General features: G+C 39.2%; 1 protein-coding gene across 2 annotated transcripts; it reads left to right on the forward strand.

Moving 5' to 3' along the window:
* The first annotated feature begins 3,788 nt into the window (after positions 1-3,788).
* On the forward strand, positions 3,789-16,333 carry LOC147860205 (putative galacturonosyltransferase 13). 2 transcript variants are annotated; one of them, XM_087324332.1, is made up of 6 exons: positions 3,789-4,058; positions 13,501-13,553; positions 13,710-13,865; positions 14,014-14,601; positions 15,521-15,823; positions 16,016-16,333. In XM_087324332.1, the coding sequence occupies exons 1-6, from the start codon at positions 3,854-3,856 to the stop codon at positions 16,298-16,300; spliced, it is 1,590 nt and encodes a 529-aa protein (XP_087180458.1). In that variant the 5' UTR covers positions 3,789-3,853; the 3' UTR covers positions 16,301-16,333. The 2 variants fall into 2 exon arrangements, with proteins under 2 accessions (XP_087180458.1, XP_087180459.1); XM_087324333.1 differs by lacking the exon at positions 3,789-4,058 and adding an exon at positions 12,988-13,239.
* The last annotated feature ends 8,985 nt before the right edge of the window (positions 16,334-25,318 follow it).

The following is a 25,318-nucleotide window of genomic DNA, read 5'->3' on the forward strand; positions in this document are numbered from 1 at the left end:
CTTATATATGCATGCAATACAAGGCCGGATATACAATATGCAGTCTCCTAGTTGAGTTGATTCATGCATAGCCCTGGCACTAAGCATTGGCAAGCAGTGAAACATGTGCTTAGATATCTTAGAGGCACTTTGAGCTTGGGTCTCTTTTATGGTAGAGATACTCAGCCATACTTGCATGCTTTTACAGATAGTGATTGGGCTGGTTGTTACAATACTCGTGTGTCCACTAGTGGTAATTGTTTTTTCCTTGGAAACTCGTGTATATCTTGGTTGAGTAAAAAGCAACCTACAGTGGTGACATCAAGTTGTGAAGTTGAGTACAGGGCAGTTTTCACAGCTACAGTGGAGTGTATATGGCTAAGACGCCTTTTGATGGATCTTTGCATGGAGATTGATGTTGCTACACGTATTCTCACAGATAGTCAGAGTGCATTGGCTGTTGCACGGAATCTCGTATTTCATGTGCGGACCAAACATATTGAGGTGCATTATCACTATGTGAGAGAGCGCCTTCATGCAGGAGATATTGATTTGGTATATGTGCCTACACAAGATAATGTGGCGGACATATTCACCAAAGCTCTTCCACGAGAAAAGTTTGAAGCTTTTCGCAAAGCTTTAGGCTTATTGCCTTGTGGGGGCTGATCTGTCACTCCTTGTACATGTTCACATCATTCGCTCCAAGGGGGTTTGTTACACTTACGTGTTCCTCGAGTAGCTTTGATGTGAACCATTTTTCCCTATACATGGGCACTTTTTACTCTCGTGCTGGCTAGAGGTTTTTTCCCCATGTTACCACATACATGAGTCACTCATATGTGGTGGTACTTAGTACTTAGTACTTAGGGATATATATTTAAGCTCCTATTAGTTTTTGTATCATTCATCAATAGAGAGAGCTATTCCAGCCATTGTCTTCCTTGTGTGAGTGCTTCTTTGTTTGAGCTTCTTGTGTGTGCCTCTTGTGTGTTTCTCACTCTTCCTCACATACCCAACAAGATTATCCTACTCCATGATCCCTAAATAAAAATATAGGTGTTTTAGTAATGAGTCAAGAAGATGATGTTCTTTTATGCATGATCCCTAACTCAAAACATTGGTGATTTTAGTCACAAGTCAAGAAGATGATGATCTCCAATTTTTTACTATATGAATTGTGTATCACATAAATTCTGAGTAAGGGTAGTGCAAATCTCTTGGAGTTGAAAGAGAAGATCTAATACAATAGGAATTTCCATGGTTTTTGGATGTTTAGACATCATCCCACATGAATGACATCATGTATTGGTAGAGATGCAAGTGTATCTAATAGATGAATGAGCCAAATTATTGGAAGAGTACTCCTCAAATCACAAAATGCGCCCAATCATCATGTTGGTAGTTGATGAAACAATGACGATACTCAAATTTTTTATTGATACGTTCACTTTGACCATTAGTGTCTCAATGATGGCTCAAAGAGACTTTGCAATCAATTTGGAGTAGGTAAAGCAAGTACTTTTAGAATTTTGAGATGAATTGTGGGCCTTATTAACTAATGATGTCATGTAGAAGACCCGATAAAGAAAGATGTGCTACAATGTATATCTAAGGATGGAGAAGTGTGTAGTAAATACAAATGCATTGACATGCTTTTGCCAGAACGAAGCAATATCCAAGGAAAAAGACAAGTGAATGATCAAAAGAAGAAGTATTGGTGCATATTAAAAAGACATAATGTTATTTTTATCTGAAAAGTGAGTTCCTATCAAGTATATAATGAGAAAGAGAGCTTGTTGTTAAGAGTGTGCTATGGTGCATGTGGAAAAGAGAGAGTATTATTTTTGTGTAACAAGAGAGTCTTGGAAGCTATATAAAAAGCAAGTGAGCAGCTCATTATGGTGTTCACTAGTTTTGGGATTTGAGCACATAAGCTTTGTTGACAAATCAAATCATTGGGTAGAAAATCATGATACATGTGGGAGGCCAACAACAACTCGGGCAAACATCATCAATCATAGATTGGCCATGCCAAAAATCAAGCCTATTGCCTTGCTATTGGCAACAATTGTGAAGGTCATCTATACAATACACAAGATATAAGAATGAGGTATGGAATGAAAGGAAGACAAGATACACATTTTTGGAATGTTTGAGTATATCTAAGGACAAGTGTTATGGAAATATCATCACCCTTGGTCTTTGCCCTGACCATTTCTTTTGTATATAATACTCTCTGAGTTTACATTTTTTTAGCCCTTCGACGCTTTTCTTAATACTAACAAATGAAATCTTTTGAAAAAAAAGAAAGAAAGAAAAAGGTGTCGAGGCATGCTACAAGAGGGAGTTTTTATTTCCTAGGAAGTCTCTTGAAAGCTATTGAAGGAAGTACGTAACTCATTGCATGGGGGGGTGGGGGCTATCTTGAGATTCAAGATTGGGATTTGTCGATATACCGATTACCATGAGATAGCAAATCATGAGGGCTCTTAGGAGGCCTATGTCCACAAAAGGCGACATGGCCATTGATTGTAGAATCTCTATCCTAAAACTCATGGATCTGCCCCCGACAATCTTTCAATTTTAGAGATTTCATCTTCTTTATCTCTTGCGCCTTATGTTACATGGTTGATTTTTGTAAACAAAATATTGACAAACAAAGGATCATGGTCAACAAACTCTACCACTCACAACAACACCCACATGTATTGGGACGAACGACCAAATTTGACAATGACATTGAGGTGATACTAAAAATCAACTACAAAAATTTCCTAGGCCTAACACCTTGAGGGAGGCAATAACCCAAATAATATGGTGTGACAATTGACTCTTCAAGTTCCACCAAGAGCAACAAGCCTCGTGTTCGTTGCAACAATGGCCGACACCTTCGACCCTATCCTTCCTTGTTGACAAGATCCACTCCTCCTCTACCTGAACCAGTGGAGGTTGACAAGATCTGCTTCAAACATTTAACAAATGCCCAACGACAACACCGACCGACATATGAATAAAGTTGGCGTCTATTGCGATGCATCAACTAGGTAGGTCGATCGGTTGGTCATATAGTTTGCATGCATGTCGACAAGTTGCATTTGTTGGACCTTGTATCAACTAATGAGAAAGCGAGGTTTTGTAGTAGTCTTGGGAGCCATGAGAAGGAAGAGAGAGAAATGTTAAAGAGTCGGTCGCATTGGGGCGAGAGGAGACACATGAGACAAGAGAGGGAGGGAGAGAGAGAGAGTCAAACCCTTCCCTTCTTAAATCCCACCTACTGCACACAACTACTCAACACAACATGACTATGTATGTATTACATATGTACATATGTATGTACTTACTATGCCCCCATACACATACATACATACATACATACATACATACATACATACATACATACATACATACAATGTACTTACTATGCCCCCCCCCCATACACATACATACATACATACAAACACATTACCACCATTCTCTCTCTTTCCTTCTTCTTCTTCTTCTTCTTCTTCTTCCATAGTCAGCACCGACAGACAGACAGCCCTCCCATCCATCCTTTTCCTGGTCTTCTTCTTCTTCTTCTTTTTCTTCATCCATCTCTCTCTCTCTTTTTCTGCGTCGCCGGTGTGTCATCATCGTCCTTTTATTATTAACTTAATAATCCACAAACAGAAACATATAGATAGATGACGGGAGATCAACCTCACCTCCTCCACTGCACTGCACTTCCCTTTGTCTTCTTCTTCGTCGTCTTCAGCACAGATGAACATTTTGGGTTTTGCTTCTTCGGATCATGATTCCTTATCATAACTAACCCTCATCACTTTCTTCTTCTTCTTCTTCTTCTTCTTCTTCTTGTTTCATCTGGATCTGGGCAATGCAGGTTCATATTACCCGCACCATGAGTAGGGTCACAATTTCTTCGACCTTCTCCAAACGGATTTTTGGGTTTTGGAGAAGAAAGGTGGATCGGAGGACCCTCTTCTTTTATTCCTTCTTTCTGCTCGTATTGGTCGCCCCTTTCCTCTTCATCACTACCGCCGTGTTCACTCTCGAAAATGTCACCGAATGCTCCACCACATGTAAAGTTTACCTCTTCTTTTCTTTATGTATTTGTATGTGTGTGTATGTCTGCATCTCTTTCTTTCTTTTGGCCTAATAATTCAGTTATTGAACTCAGTACCCCATGGGGTCTCTCAAGAGTTGTGAACCGAAACAATGGAAAGGTTTCTATGGTAGATGTTCTCATCGTCTTCTTCGAAGAATGCCACATAACAATGATCTATGTGAAACGAACCGATGAATAGACATTTATTGACATGTTAATATACTCTCTTGGTAAAGAAAGAAAAACGCCCACTAGTTCTTTTTCAGCCTAATGATTCCTGCATTTTCAATTTGGTACCATGCATTGAACTTAATCACACGATGCTCTGGAGTAGATTAACATATTGGACTTAGTATCACTAGATCTCATGAATAGAGATAGGTAGATAGATTGATTTTATTACCATTCCCAGATATAAAATATAACCTATGGGACCAATGCAAATTATTTTAGCATAATGTGTGCGGGGCTTATTAGCTATTCTTGATATTCAAGAATTTTGTGATTAGAAGAGATCTCCGATGGATGATTCTGGAGTGAGAGTGTAGAGATCCCAAATGAATCTCTGTTTTCCATGTGGTGTAGGCTAGAGGTGTTGGTCAACCCCTACTGGTAAAGTAGTGTGTTTGACGAGATTTGAAACCTGGGGGCATGGGCTTGTACAACTTCCCTTACCATTAGTGTGCAACCTTGACACAAAGAAATGAGAGAGAGATATATATATTTAGGTCAACTAGATGCCAAAATCGGCCCATGAGACAACCGATGATTACAATTGTAGGTGTACTCATGTCATCCATACTAAAACAAAAACAAAAACTCTAGGTCTTCTAAAGCTCCATGATCATTATCGTAATGCATGCAGTGGATTGATTTCTAGGCTTCATATCCGAGGTTGATTGGGGCTGTTTATGAAGAAGTTTAAGAGGTGTATCTGGATGTTTTCGTGCGGATTGGGCATGGCGAGCAATGATCTCCATGATCTTTTGACAATATGATTCATGTGCCTTATATCTTGGTACTTGCGGTTTCCATTGTCATCAGCATTCCTCAGATCGCTCTATGGTGACTCCTCAGCACGTTGTTAGTGGAGGCAAGGAGCGATAAAAGAAATCAGTGATGGGCGATTGTTGTTGCATCCTGCTTGGTAATCTAAGGATTGATTCCCTATGCTTTTGAAGCTCGACGAAGTGCTTGTGTGGTGGGAGGAAACTCTGAGATGGCCTATTGCTTTGTAAGCATTTTGGGGCATTTAGATGCCCATGTCCCTTGGTCTCTGTATGAATCTATCCTCTCAAAGAAAGAAAGCTATATGAACATATTTGAAGGGGCCAAAATAGCAGATAATACCGAATAAGCGACTGGATTTTAAAATTTTCTCATCGTTGAGAATGAAAAACTGAAGTAAATATAATTAAACATAAGGTATAGATATTTTGGAACTTAAGAGAGGAGGACTTAAATAGACTTTTGAAAAATCTTCAAAATGGGCTTCCCAAAGATGGAGAAATCTCTGAAGTGAGGGATTATTAAGTTAATAATAAAAGGACGATGATGACACACCGGCGACGCAGAAAAAGAGAGTCACAAGGGTGATGAGGCCAGAGTTCAGATGGATGTGGATTCTGAGTGCAACATATTGCTGTTGCTTGATCTATTGTAAACCCTTTCGAATCTCTTCGTGAAGACCCCTCTGTTGTATTCCTTGGTTGATGGGTAGCATGAGAAAGAGTAATTGATCTAAAAAAAGTCATGATTGTTTTGTGTTGATGAGTTGTTGTATTATTGTTCAACAACTTCTCTTTATGTCTCTTAAGTTCTAACAAGAAGAATCCCAAGCACTGTTGGTCTTCATATTTCATGGCATTGTGTAACAAGTCAAAGCCTTGTTTAAACAGGCACTTGTATCTCCCTCTTATTTCATAAAAAGATCACAATGGCAAACATAGTGGTCCTCTGATTCTACCTCATGTCGGCACAATTGGCAAATGCATTCTTCTATAGGTTTTGCATGCATATTTTCTGATCTCAATATTTAACAATTAAGAGGTCTTGAGCTTCCCTATCACGTTATGGAGTTCATGAGATTGATCTGTATACATAGAATAAGGCTTGGTAATAAATCTATCTTGAAACGTGTGTAAAAAGAATGCCTTGTAGTGGTCCATATTCCTACCTAACGATGTTGTGGGGCTGATCCATGTTCTTTCATTATTCAGCTTAGCGATATGAGTTGAGATCATTCTATTCTTTTTGTTCAAGAGTGTACATCCCAAGCCATATTGGAATAGATGAGTGCGTATGCTTATCCATGTGATTGGAACTGTCCTTGTCTTTCAGCATACCAACAATGATTATCTCCAATGTTAGCCAGCTGTTTTAATGACCTGAGTTCCAGTCCTGAGCGCCTTTGCTTAGGGAGCTCCTAGATCCATATGATATCAGTCACTGAACAGAATAATGCCTCGGTCACGATGGGGCCTGCTCTCGTTTCTCCCTTAATTATATCATTGGGACTGATGCTCTGCTCCTTATCACACAGGTAGTCATCTAGACTAAAGGTCTCTCCAAACCTGTCTAGTTATGAGCCCTATGCAGGCTCTGTCCCCAAATTTCTACCATGTATAAAAGAGTTCGTGTTACAAGTGCCTGCTGTTCTCGGAACTGCATATGTGCACTTTGTGTTTCAACGGACCAAGAGCTGCATATCCATGAGAAAGTTGAGCAGATGCAGCCTCTTGGATGGAGAAATGAGGCCACTCACCCCTAGGTATGTGTAGGATCATGTGAATGCCACCTTTGGCTCTCCCAAGAAGAATTCCAGTTTGGATCTCATTATCCATTCTTCAGTGATGTTAAATATCATCACTTCAGTTATCAAGATTGGATGACAAATATTTTATCCAGGTACAAGGCGAGTTGAGATGGTTGTGTCAACAATTTGTTGACCACGAGGTCATTATTTTCATACACGGATTCTTTATGTAGTTTAGGAGAAATAATAAATATTGTGTTAACCAAGATGTATAACGGTGAGAAAATTGAATTAGTGACCTTCAATTTATACTCTAAATAGCTTAGCCCTAGGGCAGGACCTTTGTGATGAAGAAACGAGTTTTTTTGTGTTTGATATATGGATATGATTTGAACTTATTATCATGAGATTGTGAGTTAAATTAAGAGAAACCTAACATGTGCATATAATTCTAGTCGAGAGAGAAAAAAATATGAAGAGGATGATGATATATTACATTTAGGGCCAGCCAACATGACTCATGGAAGCCTGCAATGGTTAGAAACACAGTTGAAGTGGGAAACTAAAAAATGGTAGAGCACAAATAAAAAACTGAAAACTGAGTATAAAAAAGTAAGCTAGTTGCCGACATTAACTGTTTCAAATTTTGACGAGTCTAGTTATGTGTTCGCATGGATGAGAAAAGAATATGTTCAGTGCATGGATGGTTCAGTTGCTGTTGGGAGTTCGTGAGATACTAATAACCATATAGGAATTGCAGAACATCATGCCTGATGTCTTCATTTGGCAAGGCATTCCAAAGTGTTGGGCTCTTCTGTTTCGAGCATGTTGAGGTGCTGCATGTCAGATATCAGAGGTTGGTTCCATTGCCATTAGAATTTCCTGAAAAGATTGCATGACTTGGTAGGAATTCCAGAAAAACATGTTTGATTTTCTCATTTGTGAGTGAGGCATTCCAATGTGTCAAGTTCTTCAGGCAGTACTTATCACATATTGAGTATGGTCCTTGTGAGAAAAGCTGTTAATAGGAGCAGCGGAAGAGTTAGAACAAAATAGACACAGCCAAGCTGTGAGAAGGCTGCTAGACAGCATTAGAAAAAATGGTTGCAAAGAGTAGAGACACAACCAAAGAGTTGTGCTTGTTTGTAAGTAGTAGCAGAAAATAATCCTCTTACAAAGGAGGCTGGTATAAGCCTATTTATACAAAATTGGGAATGGTTGTTTGGTAGTTAAGAGACTCTTGTACTACCAAATAGGTACAATAAACTAGGAATAAAAAGGGAATATCTTGGAAAAAGTGGAAGAGACAAAAGGCATTTAAAGCATTGCAGATTCTAGAGAGAGAAGGCATTTAAAGAGTTGCGGATTCTAGAGAGAGAAGAATTTGGGAAGAGAGAGAATGTAGTACAAGATAATAAAGATGAAAGAGAGTGCAGGTCTGGAGCTGCCACCCTCCAACACCTCTCAGCTCCAGAACGGCCATCAAACATTGAGTCGACTGAGGAGCTGATTAATGGCATGCCTTGGATGCGGGAAAAAAAAACATAGAGATTGTTGTCGGCATAACAGTTTTGAAACCCAAGACAAAGAAAAAAGGTTTCAATTTTGTCATGCCAAGCTTTGGGAACTTGCTGTAAGCCATACAAGGCTTTGTGGAACCTGTAGTCCATGTTTTTCTGCTGTGAAATCTCAAAACCTACAGGCTGTTCAACATCAACCTCCTCTTTCAAGTCACAATTAAGGCAGGCTGACTTGACATCCATTTGAAAGATGGGCCATTTGTTGTGAGCAGCAAGTGCAAGCGCACATCGAATAGAGGTGTACCTTGCTGTTGGAGCAAAAGTTTCCTCGTAATCCACTCCTTTGACTTGTGAGTAGCCTTTTGCAACTAAACGTGCCTTGTGCTTATCCGAAGTACCATCAACATGGTACTTGGTCTTGAAAATCCATTTCAGTCCAACGACTTGTCGATGTTGAGGCCGTGGAACCAACTCCCATGTATGATTCCGCTCAATGGAATCAATTTCAACTTCCATTGCTGCTTTCCACTCTGGAAGAACAAGGGCCTCTTTAGCTGTTGTGGGTTCTTGTGATTGCACAACAATGCATAGTAAGGCAAAGTTGCATGAGTGAGGAGGCCGTTGGGACTTACGTGTTCAAGAACTAGATGTATACTCATGAAGTTCAGCATCGGAGAGATGAGAATCACGAATGGTGGCTTGAAGCCACTTGGGGAGTGGTGGAAGCTGGTTTGTAGAGGAAGGGGAAACAAGTGGAGTTGAGGGAGAGGATTGAATTGTTGGCGAAGTTAGAGATTGAGTAGGAGGAGATGGGGGGCTTGAAGATGATACATCTTCGTCTAAAATAGGAGATTCCGGAGGAGTTGGGATTTCAACCATGAACTCAGGTGAAATCCTAGAATCATCCGGTTGAGACTCCACAAAATGAACATCCCTAGAGATGACTAGGGACTTTGACTCTAAATCCCATAACATGTACGCTTGAAATTGTGTGCTGTAACTAAGAAATTTGCATTTCTTGGTTTTGGACTCAAATTTCGTCCTTTTATGATTTGAAATGTGAACATAAGCATCACAACCAAAAACTTTAAAATGAGATACTGAGGGCTTTACACCTGTAAATGCTTATGTAGGCGTCATTCCAGCAACTACTTTTGTTGGGCAGCAGTTGATGATGTAGACTGCTGTGTTGACAACTTCACCCCAAAATGAGAGAGGAAGATCAAATTGAGGTAACATTGTACGAGCCATCTCTTGGATTGTCCGGTTCTTCCTTTCCACGACTCCATTTTGTTGAGGAGTATTGGGTGTAGAAAATTGGTGAGCAATGGCTCGTTGAGAGCAGAAACGGTGGAAAGCTTGGGAGATAAACTCTCCACCATTGTCCGACCTGATCTTTTGAATTTTCTTCGATGTCTCGTTCTCCACGAGAGCTACCCATTCTTGAAATTTTGTGAAGGCTTGCGATTTTTCTACAAGAAAATAAACCCAAACCTTGTGGGAGAAATCATCAATGATGAGCATGAAGTAGCGTGCACCACCAAGAGTAGTGGTTTTCATGGGACCACAAAGATCCATGTGCACTAACTCCAAGATAGATGTTGCATAGTGAGTGGTTTCATGAGGGAACGGCTCTTGATGTTGCTTGCCATGAAGACAAGCAACACATGGGGTATTGGGAGTTTTGAAAATAGGAAGACCCTCAACTAGTTGGGAAGAGGAGAGCTTTTGAAGAGAATCATAGTTGAGATGACCAAACCTAGCATGCCACAACGTGGGATCTTCTTGTGCCACCAATGCATGAGAGCCTTGAAGAAGATGAGATTTGGACTTTTCCAAGGGGCTATGGGAACTTTTCAGGCAGTATAAACCCCCTTCTTGTGTGTCACTAGCTACAATTTGTAGGTTGTTGGTGTCAATGACATCCAAAACTGAGCTATCAAAGTAGACTCCATAACCTTGCTTAGTGATTTGGTAGACTGAAAGTAGGTTGGCAGAGATGCGAGGCACCTGTAGCACATCTTGAAGAATGACAGGTTCTTCATTTGAAGAATTGTTAAGAAACACATTACCCACACATGAAGCCTCAATGCTTGGGGCATATCCTATGGAGATTTGGGAGGAGTTAGGTTTCACATTATGCAAAATGGATTTGTCATAGGTCATGTGTGAAGTAGCACCACTATCTACTAACCACTCGTCAATGGTTGAGGTAGTTGGTCCAGACAAATGTGAAGTATGTTCCTCAATGCCAAGGAAAACTGTTTCTTTGGCTGAGTGAACTGAGTAGGCCGAGTTGGATTTCGATGTAGGTTGATTTTCTGTAGAAGAAGAGTTCTTAGCATTGTCCCTTTTCTTTTTCTGACAATCTGGCTGAATGTGAACTTTGTAGCCACAATAATGACAAGGGAGCTCCTTGTAGGCTGGTTTGTTTGGTGGTCTTGGATTGGGTTTGTTGTAGGAGTTACCATTTTGCTTCCATTTGCCTTTACTTGTCGAATGTAGAAGCGTCTCATTGGAAGTTTGAGCACTTTTCTTCCTTGTTGCCCTATCACCAAGAAATGTATTCATATCAGGTGTGTTGGGAAGAAGAGAAATTGTGTCACAAAATGCTGAGAATGACTCAGGCAACTTTATCATTAGACGATGCACAAACTCAACTTCAGTTGACTTGCTTCCCAAAGAAACTAGTTCCTTTTGGAGAGTAACAAATTGCGTTATTTTATCCATGATGTTGGGAGTGTCATGAATCTTGAGATTAGCTAGTTGGTTCTCAATAGCTATCATTTGAGCATGATTAGCTCGATGGTACGTCTTTTTGATGGATGTCCATAGTTCATTGGCTGTCTCTTCATCTGTATCTTGAAATTGACGAGCGATGCTCGGTTTAATATTAAACATGAGGAAAGCATGGGCACGAGAATCCTTATCTAGCCACGCTTCAATCTCAGCGTTAGATGAGCCAACAACTGATTTGGTTGAAGAGGATGAAGTTACTGGTGGTTTCTTGTCACTACCATTGACCAGATTCCATAAACGATGGTATTGTAGCAAGGTCTTTATTTGTAGCTCCCGATCCAAGTAATTGTTCCCATCCAAGATGGACTCTTTGGGGAGTTGGGGAATGGTTGATGAAACAATCATGGCATGTGAGGCCATGGATATCCTCCTCTTGAGCTACAATTGGACAATTTACAGCAGTTGTAAGTAGATGCTCAAGGTCTTTCTACTTCTCCCTAGATGCTAGGTGAGGCTCAGATGAGGGAAAAAAAAAGAACCTCCTCTTTAGGTTGGGAGGGTGGCTGCTAAGAGAACCTCCTCTATAGGGTTGGGAGGGAGGGATAAAAGAAGAGAGGTCTGTGTGCTCTTTGGCAAAAAAAATCAGGCTGAGGATATGGATACCTCACTACTTTGATACCATGTGAGAAAAGCTGTTAATAGCAGCAGCGGAAGAGTTAGAACAAAATAGACACAGCCAAGCTGTGAGAAGGCTGCTAGACAGCAGTAGAAAAAATGGTTGCAAAGAGTATAGACACAGCCAAAGAGTTGTGCTTGTTTGTAAGTAGCAACATAGAATAATCCTCTTCCAAAGGAGGCTGGTATAAGCCTATTTATACAAAATTGGGAATGGTTGTTTGGTAGTTAAGAGACTCTTGTACCACCAAATAGGTACAATAAACTAGGAATAAAAAGGGCATATCTTGGAAAAAGTGGAAGAGACAAGGCATTTAAAGCATTGCAGATTCTAGAAAGAGAAGAATCTGGGAAGAGAGAGAATGTGGTACAGAGATAATAAAGATGAAAGAGAGTGCAGGTCTGGAGCTGCCACCCTCCAACAGTCCTGTCCCTGTTAGGAGTTCTTAAAAGCTACTACAACCTTTTGGAGTTGTGGAAAATCATAACTGATGTTCCCATATGCAAGCGAAGCAGGTTCTTGAAAGTTAGTACAACCCTATAGGAATTCCAGGATAATCGTGCCGGATAACCTCATGCGAACGAAGAAGGTTTTTGAAAGGTAGTCCAACCTGGTAGGAATCTGTACAATGATGCCTAATGTCCTCATATGTGAGTGAGGCATTCCAAAGTGGTATGCTCTTCTGTTTTTGGCACGTTGAGGCAGTACATGTACGTGTCACATAGTGATGATCTATATCTCCCAGTTTGGCGTTCTAGAAAGCTAGTACGTCCTAATAGAAATTTTCTGAAAATCATGCCCAATCTCCTCCGGCATCCAAAAGTGGCATGCTCTATTTATGATCGTTGAGGCTGTACAGGTCACATGTCCTCAGATGAGACTCAACAAGAGATGACATCTGAGAGTATGCTTCACTTTGTGAGACAGGGAACTGTAACCTGTGGATGGTAAATATGTGTGCATTACTAAGGACAAACTAATTGTCCTATAGATTGAGATCAACACAGGCTTCGTAGATTTGAATAGTTTTCCTTTAATATAAAGAAAAGAAATGACTGAATAACAACCAATTAATCAGCCCTCATTTAATCATTTGAACCAGGAACACCCCCAAATGTTTGGGATTAACCATAAAGTCATTAAGAAAGAAGGAAAGCTTTGGTTACTCCAAACTCTTTCATCCACTGTACAATATATGGGTATTAATGACATATTTTATATAGACTATCTAAGTTTATAGTAATATCCATCAATCCCAATGAAACATCATGAATGCTCATTGCTTGTTTTTATGGTAAAGAGTCTCATGTTACACAATAGCCTAAAAGATATACATGAAAAGTTGAAGATGGTCACATGATCATGGAGCAATTATTCAAGGATCATCAAACAACCAACAAATGAGGAAACATCACACAAGCAATGGGATATGCCTCATGTGATAACTCATTACACCTTGTCAAAGGTGGGCCATCATAAATATGATAAATATAATAAATAGTGTATTACATGATTGATAGACTTATATGCTTGACATGTCCTCAACTGTGTGGTTATAAAGTGAACTGGCGTTTAGCAGTTGAAAACTTAAGCAATCTGTGAATAATGCATTTCCATATCTGTGAATGTGAAGTATTTTTTCTCTCTCTACATTTCTACAGAGATAATGTATGGAAAACTTTCTTACCTCATCTAAAAACATCACGTCTTGTTTTCCCTTTGCTAGATTGCTTTGGAAGAAGATGGGGCCCGACACTCTCTCCCCTTAACCCGAGTCGAGTGAGTCTAGCCAGTGTTTCCCTTGCATGCATATATATATATATATATATATATATATATATATATATATATGATACTATATAAAATTCTTATTTTCACTCACAGAAGCACAAAAAGCAAGCAAACACGTGGTTATTTTTTTGTTTTTGGTTGTAGAGGAATGCAAAAAGGTTCTTGGCTATGCTGACACAAACAGCGAGTGAAGCACTTCCAGAAGGGATGAATATTCCAGAATCCTTCGAAGAGCTTATTGCTGAAGTTGAGGCCAAGACTTTGGATACACACACTTTTGTATTAAAACTCCGAGCCATGGTTTGCCCTCTATCAACTTAAATGTATATATCAAAATTTTATGATGTGTTTAAACTTGACTAATGATACAGTTGTAATAGCAACAAGCTCAACCAAATGCACATACATGCCTATATCTTTTTGATGATCTTTGTTTCGGGTACATCAGGTTGAGGTATTTGATAAGAGAGCTGAACAAGCAGAGCTTCAAGCCACATTATACAAACATTTTGCTTCGACAGGCATACCAAATGGTCTACATTGCCTGTCTTTGAGACTAACAACTGAATATACATCTAGTGCAAGGGCTCGTCGGGAGCTCCCATCACCAGAGTTCATCCCGCATCTTGTAAACAACTCATTTCATCACTTTATCCTCGCAACTGACAACGTCCTTGCAGCATCTGTTGTGGCGTCATCTACAGTAAGGAATGCGAAAGAGCCATGGAACATTGTGATTCATGTCATCACCGATAGGAAGACATATGCAGCAATGCATGCATGGTTTGCACTCCATCCATTCCCCCCGGCTGTTGTAGAAGTGAAAGGTGTTCATCAGTTTGGTTGTCTCACGAAGGACCATGTTGCTGTTCTTGAGGTCTTAGAAACACATCGCAATGTGTTGTCCTACTACCATGCACATCATAGCATCAGCACAGATCTTAACGTTACGCCCAGACTATTGGCTTCCCAACTGCAGGCCCGAAGTCCTACATACATATCGGTTTTGAATCATCTACGGCTATATCTTCCAGAGGTAATACAATGATTATCATCAATGTCTAGAAGGAAATAATAATGTATTGGGATGGTGCAATAATTGTTGAGATTAAATTAATTTCGGCTATTTTTACAAGGTACGTTCTGTGACACTGATATTCATAATGGATAACATGGATATGTTAATCAGCCTCGGGTTCAGGGGTGAACTTTGTGGTGTGAACGTTGATATTGTAGATACAAGAGAGCTAGGGCAGTTTGTAACATTAGATCAATTTTGATTCAATATTGGTTTTGTTCAGCAATTTGGAATATTGCCAAATTATTAACTCTCAACCAATAAGAAAGAGGATACCGTAAGGGAATGTTTGGGGTAACTTTACAGGAGAAAGGTCATAACTTTTACACAAGTCCACATTGAGATATCCTTGTTGTTTTGCATTTTCTGACACTTAACTTCCCAATGATAGGGTTTTGGAAACATTGATCTACACCTCTAGGTCTTCACAATTGTTAAGCTCTAAACCCTAAAACCTAAACCTGCTGTACAACTGCCATGTAATGTCCATGATAGGAAAAATTTAGGCTCGAAATTGGGCCCATGACAGGTGTATTAATTATAACCAGATATGAAAATTTTAGACAAAATTGGGGCCATGCCAGGAGTACGACAACGTGAAATAAGAATGATTATGGTTGATTCACCTGATAGTGTAGGTGCCGGTATGGATATGTTCAGGGATGTAAGATGCATGCTTAATGTAATAGTTTGCTCTTCATTGTCAGTGTTTTGCAACAAGAGTGGAACTATTAACTTAAGATAGGTGATGCATCCCTCATAATAGAGAGAGGGATATGTTTTTGCCCAGACGTCTAGCTGGGTTTAGCCTATTATTTATTGGATGATTTAGGAAATGCCATTTTAAACTAATATATTATTCTCATTAACATTACAGCTTTTTCCAGAGTTGAAGAGAGTAGTGTTTTTGGATGATGATGTGGTTGTCCAACAAGACCTCTCGCTGGTCTGGGATATAGACATGAAAGGAAAGGTGAATGGAGCAGTTGAGACATGTAGAGGTAATGATGCCCGGGTTATGTCCAAAAAGTTCAAGAACTATCTCAATTTCTCAAACCCAAGTATCGCGAACAAGTTTGATCCCGAAAAGTGTGCTTGGGCATATGGCATGAATATCTTTGATCTTGAAGCATGGAGAAAGTCTAACATCACTCAAATCTATCATCACTGGGTGAAAAAGGTAAAAAGCCCTGATGCAAGATATAGTTGTGACACGTTATTGAACTTTTCTTTTTGTCCTATTTATTCATTGATGAGTTGTGTAGAAAGAACCTTATTTTTTTTATCTTATGGAAAATCAAAATGGTATCACTGTCGAGAAGTAATAAATACAATTCACAAACTCTAATAGATTTGTTGTATATTTTTGTAGAATATTGATTCAAACCTTACATTGTGGAGGCTCGGTACCCTTCCGCCGTCTTTGATTGCGTTTGATGGCTACGTGCACCCCATTGATCCCTCTTTGCATATGTTGGGGTTAGGATACCAACATGAAACAAATATTGATGATGCCAGGCGTGCTGCTGTGATTCATTATAATGGCCAAGCAAAGCCTTGGTTAGAGATTGGGTTCTCAAAGTTAAAGCCATTATGGACAAAATATATTGACTATGAGAACGAGTTCATTCGACATTGTAATATTCTTGAACCTTAAAAACCATATATTCATTCCTAAACCATTCTTTTTTCTTTGGCTGATACGATGGAAAACACTCGATGCATATAAGGTCTTCTCTATCGTTCATTTATTCTTTATCTGAATCTCCTTTATCAATCATAGAGAAGACATCACTTATTTGCACGGTTTTGAGCATTCAAATGGAGGAGACAAAAAAGGGTTGTAATATGAGCATTTGTCATACCAAATTGTATAAAAAAAGTGCGCCAGTTAATTTAGGTTTTTCCAGGATAGATTAAGGGTGGTTCTCTATTCATTTCGTAAAGCTTTGCAGAGTATCACTTATTCTTTAGAGAATCTTTTTTTTTTTTACTGTTTTTTTTGTACTTGATGTGGTTTCTATGCAAAAAAACAAGTGAACATAGAAACACATGCGTGATATTCATGATATTCCATGTGTGATATTCTCAATATTCGAGAATATGAAATGGCCCCAAGAATATTATAAAACCATTCGTTTTGTAAAATAAATATAAAAAATAATAATTAATTTATTTTTTGAAAAAATAAAAAAGATTTAATTCATTACAAAAAGAACAATCATTCATTAATATATTATAAAAATATGATTAATATTAAGTCTCCTTTATAGTGTCAAATAAAAAAAGGTGGAGTTTATGAACCTTTATTTTATTTTATTTTATTTATTTATTATTAAAAAAATGAAATTTTTTATATTTATTATAGAAATATGATTAGTGTGAATTCACATTTTTAACGTTAGCTTAAAAATATTCATAAAATTTGGGAGAATAAGAAGTGGAGAATTAATGAAACTTTATTTTATTTTATTTATTTATTAAAAATAAAACGAATACTTTTACATTTATTATAAAAACTTTATTAGTGTAAAGTCCCTTTTTTTATATCTAGGAAACTAAAAAGGAGGGAGTTTATGAACTTTATTATTATTATTTTAAACAAATGCGTTTTGTATGCATTTGTTTGGAACCCCCATGAATGCGAATATGTCAATCTATGCAAGTGAATTAGACTCCACCATAATTGAGTAAAACAATGAATGAATATGTCTTGTTATTCATTGAATTTAGGTATGCAATGTTAGTCTCCCAACCCTCTCGAAACCTTGACATTTTGAACCCATGTTAAATTAGGGCTACGATTTTGATATCCTTTGATACTTGTTGAATACAAAGTATGGCTTTTAGTGCATTTATAATAAGAGCTATGTAAATGTGTTATATCCATGTATAAGATAAATGGACCAACTCAATTGATATCCAATAAGAAATGCAAATGCAATACCATCTAAGATATAACATTTCATCTGTATTTGATGCTTATAATTGGTTAATGTTCTTGGTTTGCCAGAATAATAATAATAATCAAAGCATTGATCGTAGTGGTGAAAGCTAAGGCCGCACCACCGGTGTCTTAAGACGGCAACCTTCCAACGTAATGTCTCTTATGAGGGTAGTTATGCCTCCTATTTATACCTCTTCCTAAGCCCCTTCAATAGATGTGCCTTTTTAAAAGACTCTCCATTCATTGATTGTCAAGATCATGAAAGTGCGGGCACACTTTCTAACATTAGTGAACATACCCTTTACTAATGCAAATATTAGTGACCTTTCCTCATTTACATTATGTGTGCATAGCACATTATAAAGCTTATTTTTGCAAAAAGGGGACTTTCTTGTTAAAACTAGTTCTTGATTTATTATATTATTGAGTAAGATAAGCCCTAATCCCTTATTTAATTGTTTGAGTGCCATCGTGATGAAAGAGAGAGAGAGGGTGAATCATAGTGTTAGGCAGAGGAAGAAATAGGTCTCCAGCTCCAACAAACCCCTAGTTCCAACGAACCTCCAATTCAAATGAGCCTCTTGATCCAAAGAGCCTTCAAATCAAATGAACCTCTAATTGGAAAGAGCCTTTGATTCAAACGATCCTCCAACTCCAAAGAGCCTCCAATTCTGGTGGCCCTCGATTCTAGTGAGCATCCGATTCTAACAAGCCCTCAATTCTAGCAAGCCTCTAATCCTAGTGTCAAGCCTATGATCGTAGCAAGCCCTCGTTATTAGCGAACACTCGATTCTAGCGAACCTTCGATCCTAGTGAGCCATTGATTCTAGTGAGCCCCCAATGGTGTTGAGCTCCTTATGTGAAGGAGCCCTCGATTTTTTAAGATTGCTTAAAGTGTGCGGCACTTCATTGGGGGTTGTTTGGGGTGGACTCAAGTTTAGATCTTATTTGTATGTCTAAACATAAGTAGTGATATAGTTTTAGAAGAATAGAAAAGTGAGGGCGTGGGTGGGGGTTAGGGGAGTGTAGCTTATTGAAGTTATCAAAAGTATTTAAACCTAATCAAAGCTTTTAGAACATATTAAAGATCATTGGGATAACTTAAGTTATTAGACACCAATAAAGTACTATTAAAACACCAATATAGAGTATTATTAAAACGGGACCACACGCTTAGATGAATGGGAGTTGTTTAAACACACGCTTAAGCAAACACTTAAAAGAAAGATTATTATAAAAAAAATAAAAATATAAATAGAAAAGAGAGATTGAGATTAAAAAATGATTATGGTTAAGAAGGGATTATGATTAAGGGGGAAGGGGTTGCTAAACAAAGTACTTAAACGAATGTTTAAACAAATATTTAGATAAGAAAACACTTGGGCAAACACTTAACGCAAGGTTATGATTAAAAGAGAAGGGAGGGATTATGGTTAAAGAAAAGGGGTCATGGTTGAGAAGAGAATGATTATGATTAAGAGAGGAGAATACTTAAACAAATGTTTAAACAAAAAGTTAAACCTAAAAATGATTGAACAAGTACTTAAAAAAAGGGGTTAAACAAGTACGTAATAAAAATGATTATTAAAAAAGTACTTAATAGAAAATGATTAAATAAATACTTAAAAACTTAAGACAAAAAAAAAAATTTGATAAAAAAGTGATTAAACAAGTACTTAATAAAAATTTATTAAATAAGTACTTAAGAACTTAAGACAAAAAATTAGATAAGAGCAACACATAGAAGGAAAGAAAGTTTTACTATCATAAGGCAACGATCGACAAATGCATTTCGCCTCGATGGAGGCTCTTCAGTGCCCGATGTACAAATGATGAAAACTAAGCCTACTAGGTTGCTCTTTTTATAGGGAGAGGGAGGAGAGTCCTTTGTATGTGGGGCATACAAAAGTGTGTACAAAGGGAAGGTAAAAGAGTGTACACAAGACTTTAGGTGGGGGTTAAGAGGGGTGAGAGTACATAAAACATTAGGTGGGGGGAAAGGATGCGTGTACTCGGTGGTTTCTTAGTTTTTTACCATTTAGCCAACACGTGAGAGGGGGTGTAAGGGAACTGTATTGTGGTTGTCCTAGAAGGGGTTTAAGTTTGTTTCTCACGAGCGCTCCGATTTGGAGTTTTTTGATACATGGGGAGTAACGAAGCTTAAAAACAATGGGTGGAGGTTTTTTGTTGTTGGGTTGGTTAGAGAGTAGTTGGTTTCGTGTGGAGTAGGGGACGGTCGAAAAACACTTGAGTAGGAACTTCGATGGGTAGCCCCTAGCTCTTAGGCGGTCGTAGAACTTTTTGCGTAGTTCCATGTAGCCATTTTCCGAGCTCTCCCGGATAGCATACCGTTTTAGTTCTCCCGTGATGAAGCCCTTTTTGTGTGCTATGGGGTGCGAGGATTTCCACGGGAGGTACATGTAGGCATTGAGAGGTTTTTGGTGGCATGCGGTGTCAAGGATGTCGAATTCTTTAAAGTATGGGCCTTTGAAGAAGACGACGTCCAGGATGGTGATCTCTTTAGGGGAGGTTGTTGATTCAATACGGATGTGTTGTTGTAGAGGCACGCCGTATTGGTGTAAGGTGTGAAGTGTATCGGGGGAACCTTCCCAAACTCCTATGGCATCATCGATGTAGCGTTTGTAGTAGAGTAGTTGCGGTGTTTGGAAAGCTAGGTTGTCGTCCTCTAGCTGTGAAAGAAACAAGCAAGCGTAAACAACGGCAAAATTACTACCCATCGCGGTGCCTTTAATTTGCAACCAAAAAGCATTATTAAAGGAGAGAAAATTGTTTCTAAGTATAAGTTCGGCAACACTCATAATGATTTTGGTTTTGTGTGGTGGGAAATGATGTGAAATAGATTTTTTAAAAACCAATAGACCTTCTGTGGTAGGTATACTGGGATATAGTGACACTACGTCAAAAGAAAACAACGTGCAAGTTTTGGGGAAGGTGTGGTGTGCTAGGTCCTTAACAAGTGTTAAGGAGTCTTTGAGGTGTTGTTTTTTAGACAATAAGACAAGATGTAGTAGATGGTGTAGCCATTTAGAGGCTCTTTCGAAAACATAATTGTTGTAGGCGCAAATAGGGCGTCCTACAACAATGGGCTTGTGGATTTTGGGGATGATGTAGAAACGACATATCCTGAAACCATGTTTGGGTTTCTGAAGGAGGAATCTAATTTCCTCATTGGAGAGGTGGGGGGAAGCTTTCAGACATAGGTGTTCAAGTCGACTGTGGAGAGTTTCTAGGGGGACGTCTTTGACGGGGGTGTAAGTGTTTTTGTCGTTGAGCTGTCTAAGGCATTCGTTAAGGTACCAATCCTTAGAGAGAATGCACGTGCCTAGATTTTTATCCGCGGGTTTAATAACTATGTCTTGATTGTTTTTGAGATTATGTAGTGCAGTTCTAAAGTTCCTATGAGGGCGAGGTTGGATGGTGGGTGGGGAGGGGAGGGCAGAGGTGATAGATGTGATGGTTTGTGTGATTTTTGGCACGGCTGGGGGATTCCAACTGGGGTTCGGTATTCTAAATGGAGAGATAATGTTAGTAGAGTTTCTAAAGAAATATTTGAGGCGGTAAGTTCTATCCAAGGATACAACGACATCTATCAATTGTTGTTTTCTAATAGGTTGGGGTGGGGGAATAAAGTCTAGACCTAAGCTTAGAAGTTTGAGTTGGGGTGGAGGAAGGTGGAAAGAGGAAAGGTTGTGCAATGAGTGATTAGTGATCCTATTCTCGAGCTGGGAGGGTGTTTGCCTTCCCAGTAAAATGTGGAGGTAGGTTAACGGTTGAAGAAGCGGGAGCCAATGTAATTTTCTAAGTCTACCCCTACATATTTTCCTGGTAGAGGATTTAGTTTCGGTCCCGTGGTGCGTGTGTTGGGTGCGCCTTGCGGGACTGGGGGCCGGGGATGAGGAGTAGGTCGTTTGACTGGGGGCCGGGGCGGGGGTAAGGCGTGGGTCGTGGAATTGGGGGTCGAGGGACTGGGGGTCGAGGGACTGGGGGTCGAGGAACTGAGGGTCGAGGATAGGACCGTGTGGTGGGTTTGATGGTCTCGAAGTGAGACATTGATTGTTTCATAGGTGGGGGTAGGGAGGTAGGTGGTGGTACATTCATCGGGACAAATATAGGGTACGTGGGGGGTATGGGATGTGTGGGTGGTACGGGATAAGCATAGCTTTGTCCATAACTTGGGATAAAGGACTGGGTCCTTAAGAAGGAGGTGGGGGCAGTGGGGGATGAATTTGATGCTTTGTGTGTCCTTGTGCCCCCGTTTTTTGTCGGGGGCATAGCCGTGTTTTTTGGATGTGTGTTGGGGTTTTCCTTATTAATTTTCTCTAGGAACGGTTTAAGGTAATTGTCTACTTGATTCTTGATCTTTTTTAGCCCATCATCTATTAGAGTATTTATTGTTTTTTCTTTGCCCATCGTCATGGATTTCGAGACGATGGCGTCATGGGCTGATTTATTAGCCACTTTAGTTTTAGCTTCTAAGGAAATCTGTATGCTAAATTCTAAGGTGGCTTGCTCTAGGTGGCTATTAAATTTAGCAAAAGTTTCATTTTTCCAATGTTGGAGTTTTTCCTCCCATTGGTGTGATGTGACAAGGTTGTGCAATGGGATATCCGAGAGCATTGATACAATGTCTTGGAGTCTTTGCTCAACCATGGTGGGGAACTTGTTGATAGTTTCAGTAAAACTAATAGCTAGGGTTTTTTGGGCCTCTATTAACCCTAAGGTGCAATTTTTTCTATATTCTGCAGTGAGATCATTTAATTTTTATTGAGGATATTTTGTGCATTTTCATTATTTATCATTACCCTAGGAGGGTTAATGCGCAAGGAGTTAGGGATGAAGTTCTCCTTGAGATCGGTTTCATATTTATGGAGTACATCTTGGGCTCTATGGCGTTTAGACAAGAGTTCTTTATATTCTAATACGGAGCCTTGGCAAATGGTGTCAAAGTGGATGGGAATAGGTAAGTTTTCTAAAGAGTTGTGTGCCTCGAGGGGTGGGTTTGAGTTTTCTATGCTAGTTTTTCCCTTTTCTTGTGTGTTTGGGGTTGTTATTTTCCTTTTACCTTTGTCTTGTGGACGCGGGTTTGTGTGGGTGTGGTGGTCGCTAGAGGACACATGGGCGTGTTCAAAAAGAGATTTTGTTATTGTAGGCATGCAGAGGGGATCTCCACCACCCCATTCTAGGGGAGGTGAGCTAAAGGTATACAACAATTTCTGAAAGAAGATGACCTTCTTTGCGGGCGAGAGTTTGGTGATGAATTCTTTATAACCTTCCATTTTAAGGTCTTCTAAGTTTTCTATGAGTGAACTAAAGGGAGATTGTCAAGATCATGAAAGTGCGGGCACACTTTCTAACATTAGTGAACATACCCTTTACTAATGCAAATATTAGTGACCTTTCCTCATTTACATTATGTGTGCATAGCACATTATAAAGCTTATTTTTGCAAAAAGGGGACTTTCTTGTTAAAACTAGTTCTTGATTTATTATATTATTGAGTAAGATAAGCCCTAATCCCTTGTTTAATTGTTTGAGTGCCATCGTGATGAAAGAGAGAGAGAGGGTGAATCATAGTGTTAGGCAGAGGAAGAAATAGGTCTCCAGCTCCAACAAACCCCTAGTTCCAACGAACCTCCAATTCAAATGAGCCTCTTGATCCAAAGAGCCTTCAAATCAAATGAACCTCTAATTGGAAAGAGCCTTTGATTCAAACGATCCTCCAACTCCAAAGAGCCTCCAATTCTGGTGGCCCTCGATTCTAGTGAGCATCCGATTCTAACAAGCCCTCAATTCTAGCAAGCCTCTAATCCTAGTGTCAAGCCTATGATCGTAGCAAGCCCTCGTTATTAGCGAACACTCGATTCTAGCGAACCTTCGATCCTAGTGAGCCATTGATTCTAGTGAGCCCCCAATGGTGTTGAGCTCCTTATGTGAAGGAGCCCTCGATTTTAATGAACCCTTGAATCCAAGGAGCTCTTGATTCGAAGGTGCCCTTGACTCTAATCAAATTGTTGATCTTGACAAGTGTCATTTCACATAAAAAGGAAATTTACACACGATAGCCAACAAATGGGTTTTAATTCTTCTCACACGACATGACGCTCTCCCTAGTTTAGATTCCTTGGTATCCCACTTGAGTAGCACACGCATGCACATTTATGCGACATATTTGGTGAACCCAATTTGAAAGAGCCACAAGGGAGAATGACAACGGCCAATAAATATTTCATAAAGATGATGAAAAATATGATGGTGGGATTGTCAAAGGAAAGAGAAAAGTATGAAGCTGTTAGGAATAGAGACATAGAGGATTTGTGCTAGAGATAGAGTAAAAGAGAGAGAGAGAGAGAGAGAGAGAGTACTATAAAAATTAGTACGAGATGTAGAGAGAAGGGAGAGAGACCATGAGAGAATCACGAGAGAGAGAGAGAGAGAGAGAGAGCTATAGTGTGGAAGAGAGAAGTATGATAACAAAGAAGTATATTATATGAAAAAGAGTACAAGGATAACTAAGAGGCTTAAGACCGACGTTGAATAGAATTGGTTCTGAATAGTGCCATATGCCTCTATTTATAGTATTATGAGGAGTATTCCTGAAGTTATGAATTTTCTGTAATGAAATAATAAATGAAAATAATATCTTTTGTATTACATTGAATAATTTAATGGTATGGCCTCAACCCATGTACCATAAGGTCACAGGTTCAAATTTTTTTGAGGCCATATCATGACACTATCCCCCCCTTCAAATGACGAGTTTTACGAGTCGTCTTTAATTTGGTGAAGGTGGTGTAATACAATTTGGAATAGAGCTTGTTTGACATGGTTCTAGGAGAGAACTATGAAATATCAGATGTATTCGTAATTGTGAAGTTAGATCAAGACGAAAAGTGACATCATTGATTTTTCCATTAATGATAAAAGGGCCTAATTGTTGATAATCCAATTTGGCACATGGTCGGGTTGTCTTTATGTGTCTTCGCAATAGCCATACTCGATCTCCAATATCAAAACAAGATGGAAGCCAATGATGATCTACATAGTCTTTCTGTGTTTGGTGGGCTTGATGTAGATGGTTAGAAAGTTCTACCTGGATCTTGCATAGTCACTCCTAATGATCCAGTGCCCTAGGATTTGTCGGTAATTCGAGAGTTTCAAATAAACACCAACGAGAATGATAGCCTGTATATGCATAGAATGGTGTAACCCTAGTAGAGGAATGGATAGAATTATTATATGCAAATTCGGCAAAGTGTAATATATCCGCCCAATCATCTTGTTGATAACTTATGAAACACCAAAGATACTGCTCCAACATTTGATGGTAGCCAGAGGAGAGGTTGCAGGTGACCTTGAGCATTGTGAAGAGATGTTTCCAAAATTTAGATATAAATTGAGGTCCATGATCAATGATGATGTTGTCGGGAAGACCATGGTGACGAAAAACTTCACGCATAATGATATTTGTGGTGTCTTCACTAGTGTTCTCTTTAGTGCATGGCAATAAATGTGTCATCTTGGTATATCGATCAACCACTGTTAAGGTTGCATTGAACCCCTTAGAATTCAGAAGATCTGTAATAAAATCCAAAGAAATGGATTGCCATGGCTTGCCTGGAATCGGTAATGGATTCAATAAACCATATGGATGATGTCGGGGCATCTTTGCTCGGCATCATGTATCACATGTTCGAACATAGTCTTCGA

Source organism: Azolla caroliniana, unplaced genomic scaffold (genome assembly GCF_043228905.1).
Source record: "Azolla caroliniana isolate FFs.n. ecotype wild unplaced genomic scaffold, voAzoCaro1.0.p SCAF_9, whole genome shotgun sequence".
In the NCBI taxonomy this organism is placed as follows: Eukaryota; Viridiplantae; Streptophyta; class Polypodiopsida; order Salviniales; family Salviniaceae; genus Azolla; species Azolla caroliniana.

What these genes read in the sequence shown, in the direction of transcription:
- LOC147860205 (XM_087324332.1), top strand. Translation starts at nt 3,854, where the DNA reads ATGCAGGTTCATATTACCCGCACCATGAGTAGGGTCACAATTTCTTCG. An exon ending in TATTAAAACTCCGAGCCATG is followed by an intron (nt 13,866 to 14,013) that starts GTTTGCCCTCTA and finishes CGGGTACATCAG; the next exon opens with GTTGAGGTATTTGATAAGAG. An exon ending in ATCATCACTGGGTGAAAAAG is followed by an intron (nt 15,824 to 16,015) that starts GTAAAAAGCCCT and finishes ATATTTTTGTAG; the next exon opens with AATATTGATTCAAACCTTAC.